Below are 12,681 nucleotides of genomic sequence, written 5' to 3' on the forward strand. Positions count from 1 at the left end.
CTAAGAAAGAAAAGCCTGATTAAAAATCTGGACTGGAGTCCAAAAGTGGACAGTTACTTCATCGGAAAACCCAACTAAATTAGATAGTTTTGATTCACCCTAGACAAACCCAGGCTAGCTTTCCTCAATTCATCCACAACTGTCCAAGTGACGGTTCACTTTGTCTTGGATTATCAGTTCGAAAGGCTTTCCCACTACCAAGGCTAAACTGCCCAGTCTCGGATTATCCATACACTTTTTTTGAATAAGATCCGTTAACTTAGGCTTGTAACATTTGTATAAAACCTCTTCTTTCCTCCAAAACCTGAAATCCAGCTGAAGACCACGCCACAACGCAATCCCTAAGAGTTACAAGAACACAGTAAAGGGGATCATTAGCACCACCCCCTACACACCTCCACCCCCATCTCAGCATGCCAAGCACAGAGAAATTTCCATTTTCATCAGTCCAGGAGAACAGAAGGAGGCATCAACAGTTAACAAGCACATCCGAAGCACAGACCAATTAATGTGCATCAGCAAGGTTATTAATGGCCAACAATCTAATTGGGACAACAATGGCACAACAGAAGGAGGATGAATGGTAAAATAGATTTTTACGGGCTGATCCTGGTATTCATTGAAATCAAAGGCTAGTAAGGATCAGGCTGGCGAACACAATTTTTGTTCAAGTAACCACGAATATTGCAAATATCTGGTAACCACACTCAGAAAGGTGACTAAGACCAGTGATGTGGAAAACTGCATGCAGTACACTGATACAATGGAGGATACTTTGCTGGGGCTTGAATGTCAACGCAGACTCAAAGTAACTACAAACTCTGGGTTGTATCCAACCTACCCAATATCTGACACAGGTGTATCTAATGCTGGCAGAGAACAATAAAAAATATTCTCATTTAAGATCACTTTAAGAATTCTTTAACATAAGCCTTAATTTAAATGCAGGAATAGGAGCAATTATCCTTCGCTGATTTCTGCAAAATAGATACAATTTGCACAATAATTCAACTAATGCTTGCACCTCAGGGTTAAGTCAGATAAAGATATAGCTCTGCAAGTCATGCCACTGCATGTGGATGAAACCGTTTCTAAAAAGCCAGTACAAATCATGTCATTTAATTATAAACATCCTACTTTATAAGTTCACTATAAAAGTGAACATCCATTTTCAAGCTTCAGTGGAAGTGTCTTAATGACTCTCACATATCGAGCAGAATCGCTGATTACTGAAACACACAGTTTTGGACTGAATATCCTACATTTGCCTGGCCGCAGTTAAAATTAATCATCTGCTACCTTTACAGCATTAACGTCAATCTGATTCAGTGCATGTACATTTTTCCTCCCATAAGTGTGGTGCGATATGGTATAGTCCAGTAAAATAGATAGTGGCAAGGATTCAATCCCTGGGCCTCACTATTGCTAATCCAGATTATTGGTAGGTGAAGGCCCACTCCAGATCAAAGGGGCTATATGATCCATTTGTGGTTTGATTTTGATGAATTTATCCAATGCCCTTTTGAAAGCCATGATTGAATCTGCCCCCACCACCCTCGCAGACAGTGCATTCCAGTTCCTAACCACTCACTGTATATTTAAAAAAATGTTTTCTTGTATTGCCTTTGGCTCCTTTGTCAATCATTTTACATCTGTGTCCTCTGGCTCTCCAGCCCTCTATCAGTAGGAACAGTTTCTGGCTATCTGTTCTGTCTAGATGCCGCCTGATTTTGCACCTCGCTATGAAATTTCCTCTGATACTTCTGTTCGATCAACCTCTGCTTCTCCGATCTATCCATGGAACCAAAGTCCCTCATCTATGCAACCAGTTGTGCAAATCATCACTGCAGCCTTTTGAAAGCCTTCACATCCTTTCTGAAATACGGTGCCCAGAATTTGGTACAATACTCCGGCTGAGATCAAAAGATTGTTTGAAAAAAGGCTCATCATTACCACCTTGCTTTTGTACTCAACGCCTCAACTTTTAAAGCCCAGGATCCTGTGTTCATCTTTAAGCACTGTCTCAACATGCTCTGCCACTTCCAACAATTTGCGCACAAATACCCCCCGGTCTTTCTGTACCTTCACCTGTTTCATAGAATCCCGACATTCAATTTAAAATTGTACTCTTTTATTGCCTCTCCTTGTTCTTGCCACCAAAGTGCAGAGTTTCACATTTCTCTGCATTACATGTCTCCTGTCACTTGTCCGCCCATTCCCTATGTCCTCTTGAAGTCTATCACTATGCTCCTCACAGTTCCAGACTTCCTATCTGCATTTTGAAATTGTGCTCTGTACACCCAAGTTGTAGTCATTAATATATTTCAAAGGAAGCAGCTGTCCTCGTATGGACCCCGGGCAACCCCACTGTATATGTTCTTCAGAGTCTGAACAACAACCGTTTGCTGCTAGTCTGTGGTTTCGGTCATTCACCCAACTTTGCATGCACATTGCCACTGTCCCTTTTACTCCATGGGTCTCAACTTTGCCGACAAGCCTATTATATGGTAGCTTTATAAACATAATTTGTACATCTACAACATTATTTGGACACATCTACCACATGGGCTGGTTTAGCACAGTGGGCTAAATAGCTGGCTTGCAATACAGAACAATGCCAGCAGCGCGGGTTGAATTTCCGTACCGGCCTCCCCGAACAGGCGCCAGAATGTGGCGACTAGGGGCTTTTCACAGTAACTTCATTGAAGCCTACTTGCGACAATAAGCAATTATTATTATCATTACCCTCAATAACCCTCTCTCGGTTACCTTTCAAAAAGCTCAATCAAGTTAGTTAAACGCAATTTGCCTTTTAACAAATCCATGTTAGCTTTCCTTAATTAATTCACCCTTGTCCAAGTGATTGTTAATCTTGTCCTGGGTTATAAGAACATAAGAACTCGGAGCAGGAGTAGGCCACCTGGCCCCTCGAGCCTGCTCCACCATTCAATGAGATCATGGCTGATCTGTTGTGGACTCAGCTCCACTTTCCGGCCCGAACACCATAACCCTTAATCCCTTTATTATTCAAAAAACTATCTATCTTTATCTTAAAAACATTTAATGAAGGAGCCTCTACTGCTTCACTGGGCAAGGAATTCCATAGATTCACAACCCTTTGGGTGAAGAAGTTTCTCCTAAACTCAGTCCTAAATCTGCTTCCCTTATTTTGAGACTATGCCCCCTAGTTCTGCTTTCACCCGCCAGTGGAAACAACCTGCCCGCATCTATCCTATCTATTCCCTTCATAATTTTATATGTTTCTATAAGATCCCCCCTCATCCTTCTAAATTCCAACGAGTACAGTCCCAGTCTACTCAACCTCTCCTCGTAATCCAACCCCTTCAGCTCTGGGATTAACCTAGTGAATCGCCTCTGCACACCCTCCAGTGCCAGTACGTCCTTTCTCAAGTAAGGAGACCAAAACTGAACACGATACTCTAGGTGTGGCCTCACTAGCACCTTATACAATTGCAGCATAACCTCCCTAGTCTTAAACTCCATCCCTCGAGCAATGAAGGACAAAATTCCATTTGCCTTCTTAATCACCTGTTGCACCTGTAAACCAACTTTTTGCGACTCATGCACTAGCACACCCAGGTCTCTCTGCACAGCAGCATGTTTTAATATTTTATCATTTAAATAATAATCCATTTTGCTGTTATTCCTACCAAAATGGATAACCTCACATTTGTCAACATTGTATTCCATCTGCCAGACCCTAGCCCATTCACTTAGCCTATCCAAATCCCTCTGCAGACTTCCAGTATCCTCTGCACTTTTTGCTTTACCACTCATCTTAGTGTCATCTGCAAACTTGGACACATTGCCCTTGGTCCCCAACTCCAAATCATCGATGTAAATTGTGAACAATTGTGGTCCCAACACTGATCCCTGAGGGATACCACTAGCTATTGATTGCCAACCAGAGAAACACCCATTAATCCCCACTCTTTGCTTTCTATTAATTAACCAATCCTCTATCCATGCTACTACTTTCCCCTTATCGATTCTAAAATCTTTCCTACCACTGAAGTTAAACTGACTGGCCTGTAGTTGCTGGGTTTATCCTTACACTGTTTTTTTTGTACATTTACAATTCTACAATCCTCTGGTGCCACCCTCATATCGAAGGAGGATTGGAAGATTATGGCCAGTACCTCCACAGTTTCTGCCCTTACTTCCCTCGGCATTCTCAGATGCATCCCATCCAGTCCCGCTGACTTATCTGTGTTTTAGTGCAGCCAGCCTTTCCAATACTCCCTCCTTATCTACTTTTAGCCATTCACTGTTGCAATTACTGCCTTTGGCAGCATCTTGATCCTTGGTAAAGACAGATGCAAAGTACTCATTTAGTACCTCAGCTATGCCCCCACCACCCTGTGTAAATCCCCTTTAACCTCTCTCTTCATCCCCTCCTCCTTTTACCACCCTTCAGCTGGAAGCAGCAAAGTGAAAATCTAAACCAAAAGAAAAAAAGGATTTAAACCAAAGAGTAAAGACAATGGGGGAAAAAAAGTCCTTGAAGTTCACACTAATATACCAAATTTTATGAGTTAACTTTTGAAATTGGGACCAAACATTACCTTTAAATTAAAATCAACTTTGGCCTCACTTGACAGGTAACAATTTGAACTAGGTTTTGATGACAAATCAAAAGCCTAGACTTCCAAATGCTTAGAATTATTGTCCATATATTCCATTTGGCCATCTTATATTGTTATGTTGTGCGACTGGCCTATCTACAGCAATATAGCCTAAATGGCGATTGAAATTTAAAAATTATTACTATACAGAAAATGGATTTGGACACAGTTCTAGGAAAATATTAAGCACAATCACATTTCAGGACATATCGATTAACAACCAATACCTACTGCAAATGCTCCAGGCTAAGCCTCTGCATTTTGACCACCTCATTGTTGCAAGTGCGGTCGTAAAAAGGGTTGCTTCTTTCAGAGAAGTAATCAAGCACATTTCCAGGATTTAATATTGGAATCCAAGCACTGTCCACCCATGAGATCCCGAGGAGGTTATCTGACAAAACAAAAATACACAATGTAAGGAGCAATTTAAAAAAAAATGTTAACTGCAGTAATCCATTTGGAATGCAAGGGAAGGGGAGAAAACACAACAAAGTTGGCACACAGCATTAACTAAATTGACCTGCTTAATTAATTAGGTACAGTAAAATTTTTAATATTTGGTTTGTGTGGGGAATGGGTGATGCTGGTTAATCAAAAATGGCAGTTATCCAAGAGTTCCGCGTTTTGAACCAATCAGAAAGCTCCTGGTGGTCTTGTGGTGGTGTGGGTATTGAGGTCGTGTGAGAGATGGGGAAGTGCGCGGATCTAGTGAACAGCGCCGAGGCGACATGGTGCTGCAGAGCAGTGGGAGGCTGAGGCCGGACCAAAGGCAGGTCGTGGTCAACAACTAACCAGAGCTTGACAAACATGTAGCAGTTGTGTGACTGATGGGGAACAAGTCTTAGCACCTATTTCTGAAAGATGAGAGTCATTTAAAATTTTTAAAGAACAGGCCCAATAGAAATTCTGTTTCGCAGAAAATTCTGTTTGGTGGCGCCCCAGACAACATAAAGTTGACTGTATTAGGGGGCCTTTAAATTCTTCCACACTCCTACCTTCTGAAAGTAGCAATGGGCTACTTTTTGGAGCATCAGTCAGTGTCATCCCAAATGCCCATGATTCTCTTGTATCTATCTAGACAGTGGCAATCAGGCAGGCATTTCAATTATGAAGGTATCTTAGCAATTTCTAATTCCCGCTCCAGCTGGTCTGTACACATTTAAGCAAGAGTCTTAACCAAAGGAACCTTGTTTGAATTTCCACGCCCCCAGTGCAGAGTTGGAAGGCTAATTAGGATAGCCTGGCACCTGCATGGTTCGGATTATTTAAATCAACATAGATGGAAATTCAAACAGAGATCTTGATGTTCTATACAGAACCCCACACCAGGTAATGCACTCACCGACTGAATTATTAAGGGTCTTACCAGTTATTTCCACCTTTGCGCCAGCCACATCTATAAAATTCCACACTACCTCTGCAACCTCCTCAAGCCTTCCATTCCCTACTGAACCCTCTAGTCTACTGTGCAGCCCCTTTCTCGCTTTTAACAGCTGTGCAATTGTCTTTAGACCTCTCAGCCCCACTCCCAGAACGATGTATAAACCATGCTGACACTCCAGTGCAGTACTGTGTGAGGGCTGCACTCTTCTAAGCGCAATCTTTCAGCTGAGATGTTCAACTGACGTCCCTTCTGCCCTCTCGGGTGAACGTTGAAGATTCCATGACACTGTTCATAGAAGTGGGAAGTTCTTCCTGGTGGCCAGGCCGATATATCAAAGTCAATAAAACAAATGAGCTGGTCATTATCCTATTGCCATTTGCTGTGAGCAAATTGTTACATTTCCTACACTGCAACAGTGCCTACACTTCAAACATATTTCGCTGACTGTAAAGTACTTTGGACTGTCCCAATGTCATTAAATATGCTTCATAGGGGCAGCACGGTGGCGCAGTGGGTTAGCCCTGCTGCCTCACGGCGCCGAGGTCCCAGGTTCGATCCCGGCTCTGGGTCACTGTCTGTGTGGAGTTTGCACATTCTCCCCGTGTCTGCGTGGGTTTCACCCCCACAACCCAAAGATGTGCAGGTTAGGTGGATAGGCCACGCTAAATTGCCCCTTAATTGGGAAAAAAATAATAATAATTGGGTACTCTAATTTGTATTTTTTTTAAAATATGCTCCATAAATAGAATACTTCCTTTGGATGCACTTTCTCAAAATCCTAGCACCACTCTGCCTCCCGAAGCTTTCTGAAAGTCCATCTGTTCTCCCCAACATTTAGTCATCAATCCTAAAACTGCCATGAACACTCAGCATTTATTCTGAGAAGCAGAGTGTTTTTTTCCCCAGACACATTTTTTGCAAATTACTTGATAAAGCAACACATTCCCATTTATGTCCGCAATGGTAAGGAAACCACACCGAATCCAAGGCTCTGATTTAGTGAAATTTCTTTTACCTGTCTCCTTCCAAAAAAAAATCCAAACTGACCAAATGAAGAAATAGATTGCCCGTGGTCTTTCATCTGTTAAGCTGGTCTGATGCAGTAAAATCATTACAGCACATGAACAGATGCTGCAGTATATATTTAAACTGACTCAGTGGGTGTCAACGTTAGGTGTCCATTCCCCAAATACTCGATCAATTCTCACATCCAAGTTTTACCTCTTGCAAGTATGTGATCCTTTCCTAATGTTTCTGAGATGGGTCATTTTCACAGACAACAATCCATTACGACATTAACTGGCACTTGGAAAATTATGGGCTGATAAAGGGAAAGCAGTATGGATTTGTTAATGGCAAATGGCTTTTGACTAGTTAGATTGAGTGACGATGAAGCACAGAAGGTTGGTGGGGGTAGTGTGATTGATAATGTGATTATGGACCTTCAAAAGGTGCTTGATAAAACTTTGTGTGATGGACTTACTAACAAAATTGAAGCTTAAAGGATTAAAGGAGTATGACTTAAGACCCTAGGACCTGGATGCAGCGATGCAAAAAGTTCAATGATCTCACATGAGTGGTCATGGTCAGTGAATGCACCTTCAAATGTCTGAGCCCACTAAGCACGACTAGCCTCACACTGCTCAATGTAACACACCACCATCACGTTGGTACTAACAATCTCTTTCAGGACTTATGCCTAACATGCACTTCACCCTCACACACTTTAGCAGTGCTGCAAATCACACACTCATACCTCTCCATTTGCACGCACTGCCAGCTCTTCAACCACGATAGTCTTGTTACCGCAAAAGGTTGTACCACACGCAATGACACACTTCTCTCTCTTTCAGGACAACACCCCAGGCAGCTGGTGCAAACCAGCAGGGGTCAGACCCAGTTGTACATTAGATCCAGAGAGGGAACAGTGCTCACCATCACTGGGTGGCCATTGCTGAAGATATGGCCAATGGTGGGGCTGAAACAATGGAAGATTTAAAAAAACATTTAGAGTACCCAATAATTTTTTTTCCAATTAAGGGGCAATTTAGCGTGGCCACTCCACCTACCCTGAACAAAGATACATAGAAGATAGGAGCAGGAGGAGGCCTTGTGGCCCTTCGAGCCTGCTCCGCCATTCATCACGATCATCCAACTCGATAGCCTAATTCTGCTTTCTCCCCATAGCCTTTGATCCCATTCGCTCCAAGAGCTATATCTAGTTGCCTCCAGAATATATTCAATGTTTTAGCATCAACTACTTCCTGTGGTAATGAATTCCACAGACTCACCACTCTTTGGGTGAAGAAATGTCTCCTCATCTCTATCCGAAATGGTTTACCCTGAATCCTCAGACTGTGACCCCTGGTTCTGGACACATCCATCATTGGTAACATCTTCCCTGCATCTACCCTGTCTAGTCCTGATAGAATTTTATAAGTCTCTATGAGATCTTCAGTCTTCTGAACTCCAGCGAGAACAATCCCAACCTAGTCAATCTCTCCTCATATGACAGTCTCACCATCCCTGGAATCAGTCTGGTACTCCCTCAAGAGCAAGAACATCCTTCCTCAAAGAAGGAGACCAAAACTGCACACAGTACTCCAGGTGTGGTCTCACCAAGGCCCTGTATAATGGCAACAATACATCCCTGCTTCTCTACTCAAAACCTCAGACCTATTATTCTTCTTGGCCATTTGTATGCTTCTTCCTTGGATCGGATACTATTTCTAATTTCCTTTGTAAGTCATAGATTGGCCCTCTTATCCATTTTGCTTTTGCGCCAGACAGGAATGAACAGTTGCTGCAGTTTCCCCATGCGTTCCTTGAATGTTTGCAATTGCCTATCTACTGTCATCCTTTTAAGTAACTCTCCCAATCTATCAAGGCCAACTCACGCCTCATATCTTCATAGTTTCCTTTATTAAGGTTCAGCACTCCAGTCTCTGAATCAACTACATCACTCCCCATCTTGATAAAAAATTCTATCATTCCCAAGGCGTCTCGCACAGCCAGATTGGCAATGATTCCCCTCTCATTAGACAGTACCCAGTCTAAGATGACCTGCTCTCCAATTGGTTCCTCCACATATTGCTCAAGAAAACCATCCCATATACACTCCAGGAATTCCTCCTCTAACAGCATTGCGGCTAATTTGATTTGCGCAATCTATGTGAAGATTAAAATCACCCATAATCACCGATATTCCCTTATTACATGCATCTCTAATTTCATGCTTAATGCCATTCCCAACATCACCACTGCAATTTGGGGGTCTAATTATGACACCCACTAATGTTTTTTGCCCCTTGGTATTTCTCAAGTCTACCCATACAGACTTCACATTGTCAGAGTTAATATCCTTTCTCACTACTGTGTTAATTTCCTCTTTAACCAGCAGTGCCACGCCACCAATTTTTCGTTTTTGGCTGTCCTTCCTAAATACTGAAAACCCTGGGACATTCAGTTTCCATCCCTGGTCACCCTGCAGCCATGTCGCCGTAATCCCAATTATATCATACCCGTTTATATCTATCTGCGCAATTAGTTCATCCTCTTTATTGCAAATGCTCCGTGCATTAAGGCACAGAGCCTTTAAATTTGTCTTTTCCACATTGTTTGTCTTGCTCCCAATATTTTTCTCTTTTGACCTGTTTGAATTTTGCCCTTGGTTTCTCCATCTATCATTTTTCTTATTCACTTTTCTACATTTTGTTTGTGTCCCTGCTCCCTCTTTCTCTTTGGGTTGTGGGGGTGAAACCCACGCAGACACAGGGAGAATGTGAAAACTCCACACAAACAGTGACCCGGCAACGGGAGCGAGCCCGGGTGCTCAGCGCCGTAGGCAGCAGTGCTAGAAACACTAGAAGGTGACAGTGTCTTCACACCCAATCCTCGTCGCTCTTACATCACATCTGACAATCACTTGTGACTTAGAACGTGCAGGTGGTGTAAACATGCAGCTCTTAATTTTCCTCCTCTCCCCTCACCAGAACTTTACCCTCATAACTTCCTCTTTTAAGATAACCAATTGCAACCCGGCCTGGCAGTGGCACAGGAGCATAAGGTGAAAGAAGGTGAAAATGGTGACGTTAAAGAAACGCCGTCACTAAATTTTAGCTCAAATTCTGATACTCTGTAATCTAGAGGATAGCTCAGAGGTAAGCTCTGCACTTCAAGAGATGGCATGGGTGGCCTGCATTCAGGACATGGAGCAAAGGTAGTGCAGATGCTAGTTCATCAGAGAGATGCCTCACAAGTGAGCCATCCTGCATAGGACACAAATGATGATGTTAACGCTATAGAAGGAGGTTTGGTAGGAATGCAGAATGAAATACTTGGCACATTGGCAGGCTTAACAAGAAGCACTGTCAAACAGCATGATCCAAGACAGCAGGCCAACCAGGAAAATATTAGAATACTCACATTTTGAGTTAATAAAGGCACAGATTAGGGTTTCAGCAGCAGATCATCTGAAACAGGACAGGGTTGAGCACTGTTAGAGAGGCAGAAATAGGTTGCCTTATTGATGGGGAGGATATGTGGTTAGTTCATCTTGGGATCAGATGAACACCAAAGTCGGAAACAGACTGGTTCAGCCTCAAATAATGAGCAGGTGGAGGAATATGTTACAGTGCTTTCAGATGTCAATGAGGGACAGAATTCAGATGAGAAAGAGGAGAGAACAAGGTTAGATCCTTAGGGTCTCCAGAAATAACAGCACAGGAAGAGACGCTTTTGCCATTGATTCTCTAAGAAAAGTACAATCCCACCCAAGGGGGGCAACAGAGAAATAGTGATGGAGGATAATGTAGTCAACCAAAATCTACAGATAGTCCAAGAAGGGTGATGGCCAATAGTTTGCCTTGGTTACAGCCAAGTAAAATATCAATGTGACTTAGATAAGAGCCATTTCAATGTAGCAGAAATGGAAACCTGATTGGATGGATTCATGCATGGAGTAAATGAAAAGGTGGGTGTGGATTTGGGAGTTGACATTCCAAGGATTCTGCAGAAAAGGAGGTTGGAGATGGGACAATGTTTCTTTAGAGGCGAGGAGGAGTGATGATGGCAGATCTGAAGGCAACAGGGACAGCACCGAAAAAGAGAAAATCACGAACGATATCAGCTAACATGGAGGCCAAGAGTTGAGTCATCGGCAAATTAGCAGGAAGGTGTCGGGAGAGGTGGTGGTGGGGGATCTGGCTGAGATGAGCTCAGAGAGGGCATGAGTTGAGACAGGAGAGAAATCAGGGAGAGATACAGTGGGGTGGCACAGTGGTACAGCCTCACAGCACCAGGGACCTGGGTTCGATTCCAGTCTTGGGTGAATTTCTGTGTGGAGTTTGCACATTCTCTCCATATCTGCGTGGGTTTCCTCTGGGTGCTCAGTCTAAAGATGTGCAGGTTAGGTGAATTGGCCATGATAAATTGCCCCTTAGTGTTCAAAGGTGTGCAGCTTAGGTGGGGTTGCAGGGATAGGAGGGGTAAGTGGGGCTAGGTAGGGTGCTCTTTTGGAGGGTCAGACTCGATGGGCTGAATGGCCTCCTTCTGCACCATAATGATTCTATGGCATAGGAGAGTTCAGAGCTAGGGTGGGGGAGCGAAGTAGAAACATAATCAGTCTTCTGGACTCCAGTAAATATTACAAATGGTTCATTTAAAAAAAGCCAGTGTAACTGTGAGAAATAAAATAAACGATAGATCATAAACACTGTGAGCAAACTAAAGGGCAGAGAAATAGAAGGTTAATTGTTAACAGATATTCCTCTAAAACAATAACCACAGACACAGGAGGACAATACGACACACCCTGTACAGTGATAAATGGAATATGAGCCCCCGGGGAGGTTCCTGTCTCCTCCTCCAGCTCACATATTCCAGGGGCTGAAGCTGCTCTTTACCTCTGCTGTCCACCGCCGCCATATCTGTCTCCCCCAACCCGACGCACGGAAACTGCGTCACCACTAAGCGGCGCATCACGATGACGCGGACCAGCAATGCCGCTGGGAAATGGAGTCCAGGTGGAGAGCTGAAAGCAGACTGTGCAAACATGAGTTGGAGCTTTGACCTCGCCAGTCCTGCAAGCTATCGTCAATCTGCATTGGTGTTAGAATTAAAAAAACAGCACAGTACCACAGCCACATAGAATAAGCTATAGTACCCCTTGAATGTTAAAGGAGGCCATTCGGCGCAGCGAGTCTGCACCAGACCACCAAAAGAGCACCCTACCTAGGCCCACTCCCCTGCCCTATCTCTACCTAACCAGCACATCATTTGGACGCTGAGGGACAATTTTTGGCCTGGCCAGTTTCAAACTGGGAGCACCCAGAAGAAACCCATGCAGACGCAGAGGGAACGTACAAACTCCACACAGTCACCCAAGGCTGGAATCGAAGCTGGGTCCCTGGCGTGGTGAGGCAGAAGTGCTGAAGTTGTTTAAAAGCAGAAAACGCTGGGACAGTCAGTAAGCCAGGAAGTATCTGGCAAGCGAAACAAACCTAATAGCAAAAAAAAAAGTGTTTGGACCAAAGTATTCTTATTTTCCAGTTTTTACTGTTTTTTTCCTTCTGGAGAGTTACCATTTCAAATTGGTGGCCCTTTCACCAGATACCGTTTTATAATAATTTGTTTTCAATCGCAAACAAAACG

At 43.4% G+C, this 12,681-nt stretch overlaps 1 protein-coding gene across 2 annotated transcripts in view; it reads right to left on the reverse strand.

The window, feature by feature from the left end:
- The window catches only part of med6 (mediator complex subunit 6), a 24,249-nt gene extending 12,265 nt beyond the window's left edge, over positions 1 to 11,984 (reverse strand). Inside the window, exons 1-2 of one of the 2 annotated variants that reach the window (XM_072485943.1) lie at positions 11,934 to 11,984; positions 4,878 to 5,037 (exon numbers count right to left, since the gene is read on the reverse strand). In XM_072485943.1, the coding sequence (XP_072342044.1) occupies positions 4,878 to 5,037; positions 11,934 to 11,955 (182 nt within the window). In that variant the 5' untranslated portion in view covers positions 11,956 to 11,984. Of the gene's footprint in view, positions 1 to 4,873; positions 5,038 to 11,933 lie in introns of those variants that run through there. The other variant, XM_072485952.1, reaches the window with a different exon arrangement.
- Positions 11,985 to 12,681: the final 697 nt, after the last annotated feature.

Source organism: Scyliorhinus torazame, chromosome 2, assembly GCF_047496885.1.
Source record: "Scyliorhinus torazame isolate Kashiwa2021f chromosome 2, sScyTor2.1, whole genome shotgun sequence".
NCBI classification, from domain to species: domain Eukaryota; kingdom Metazoa; phylum Chordata; class Chondrichthyes; order Carcharhiniformes; family Scyliorhinidae; genus Scyliorhinus; species Scyliorhinus torazame.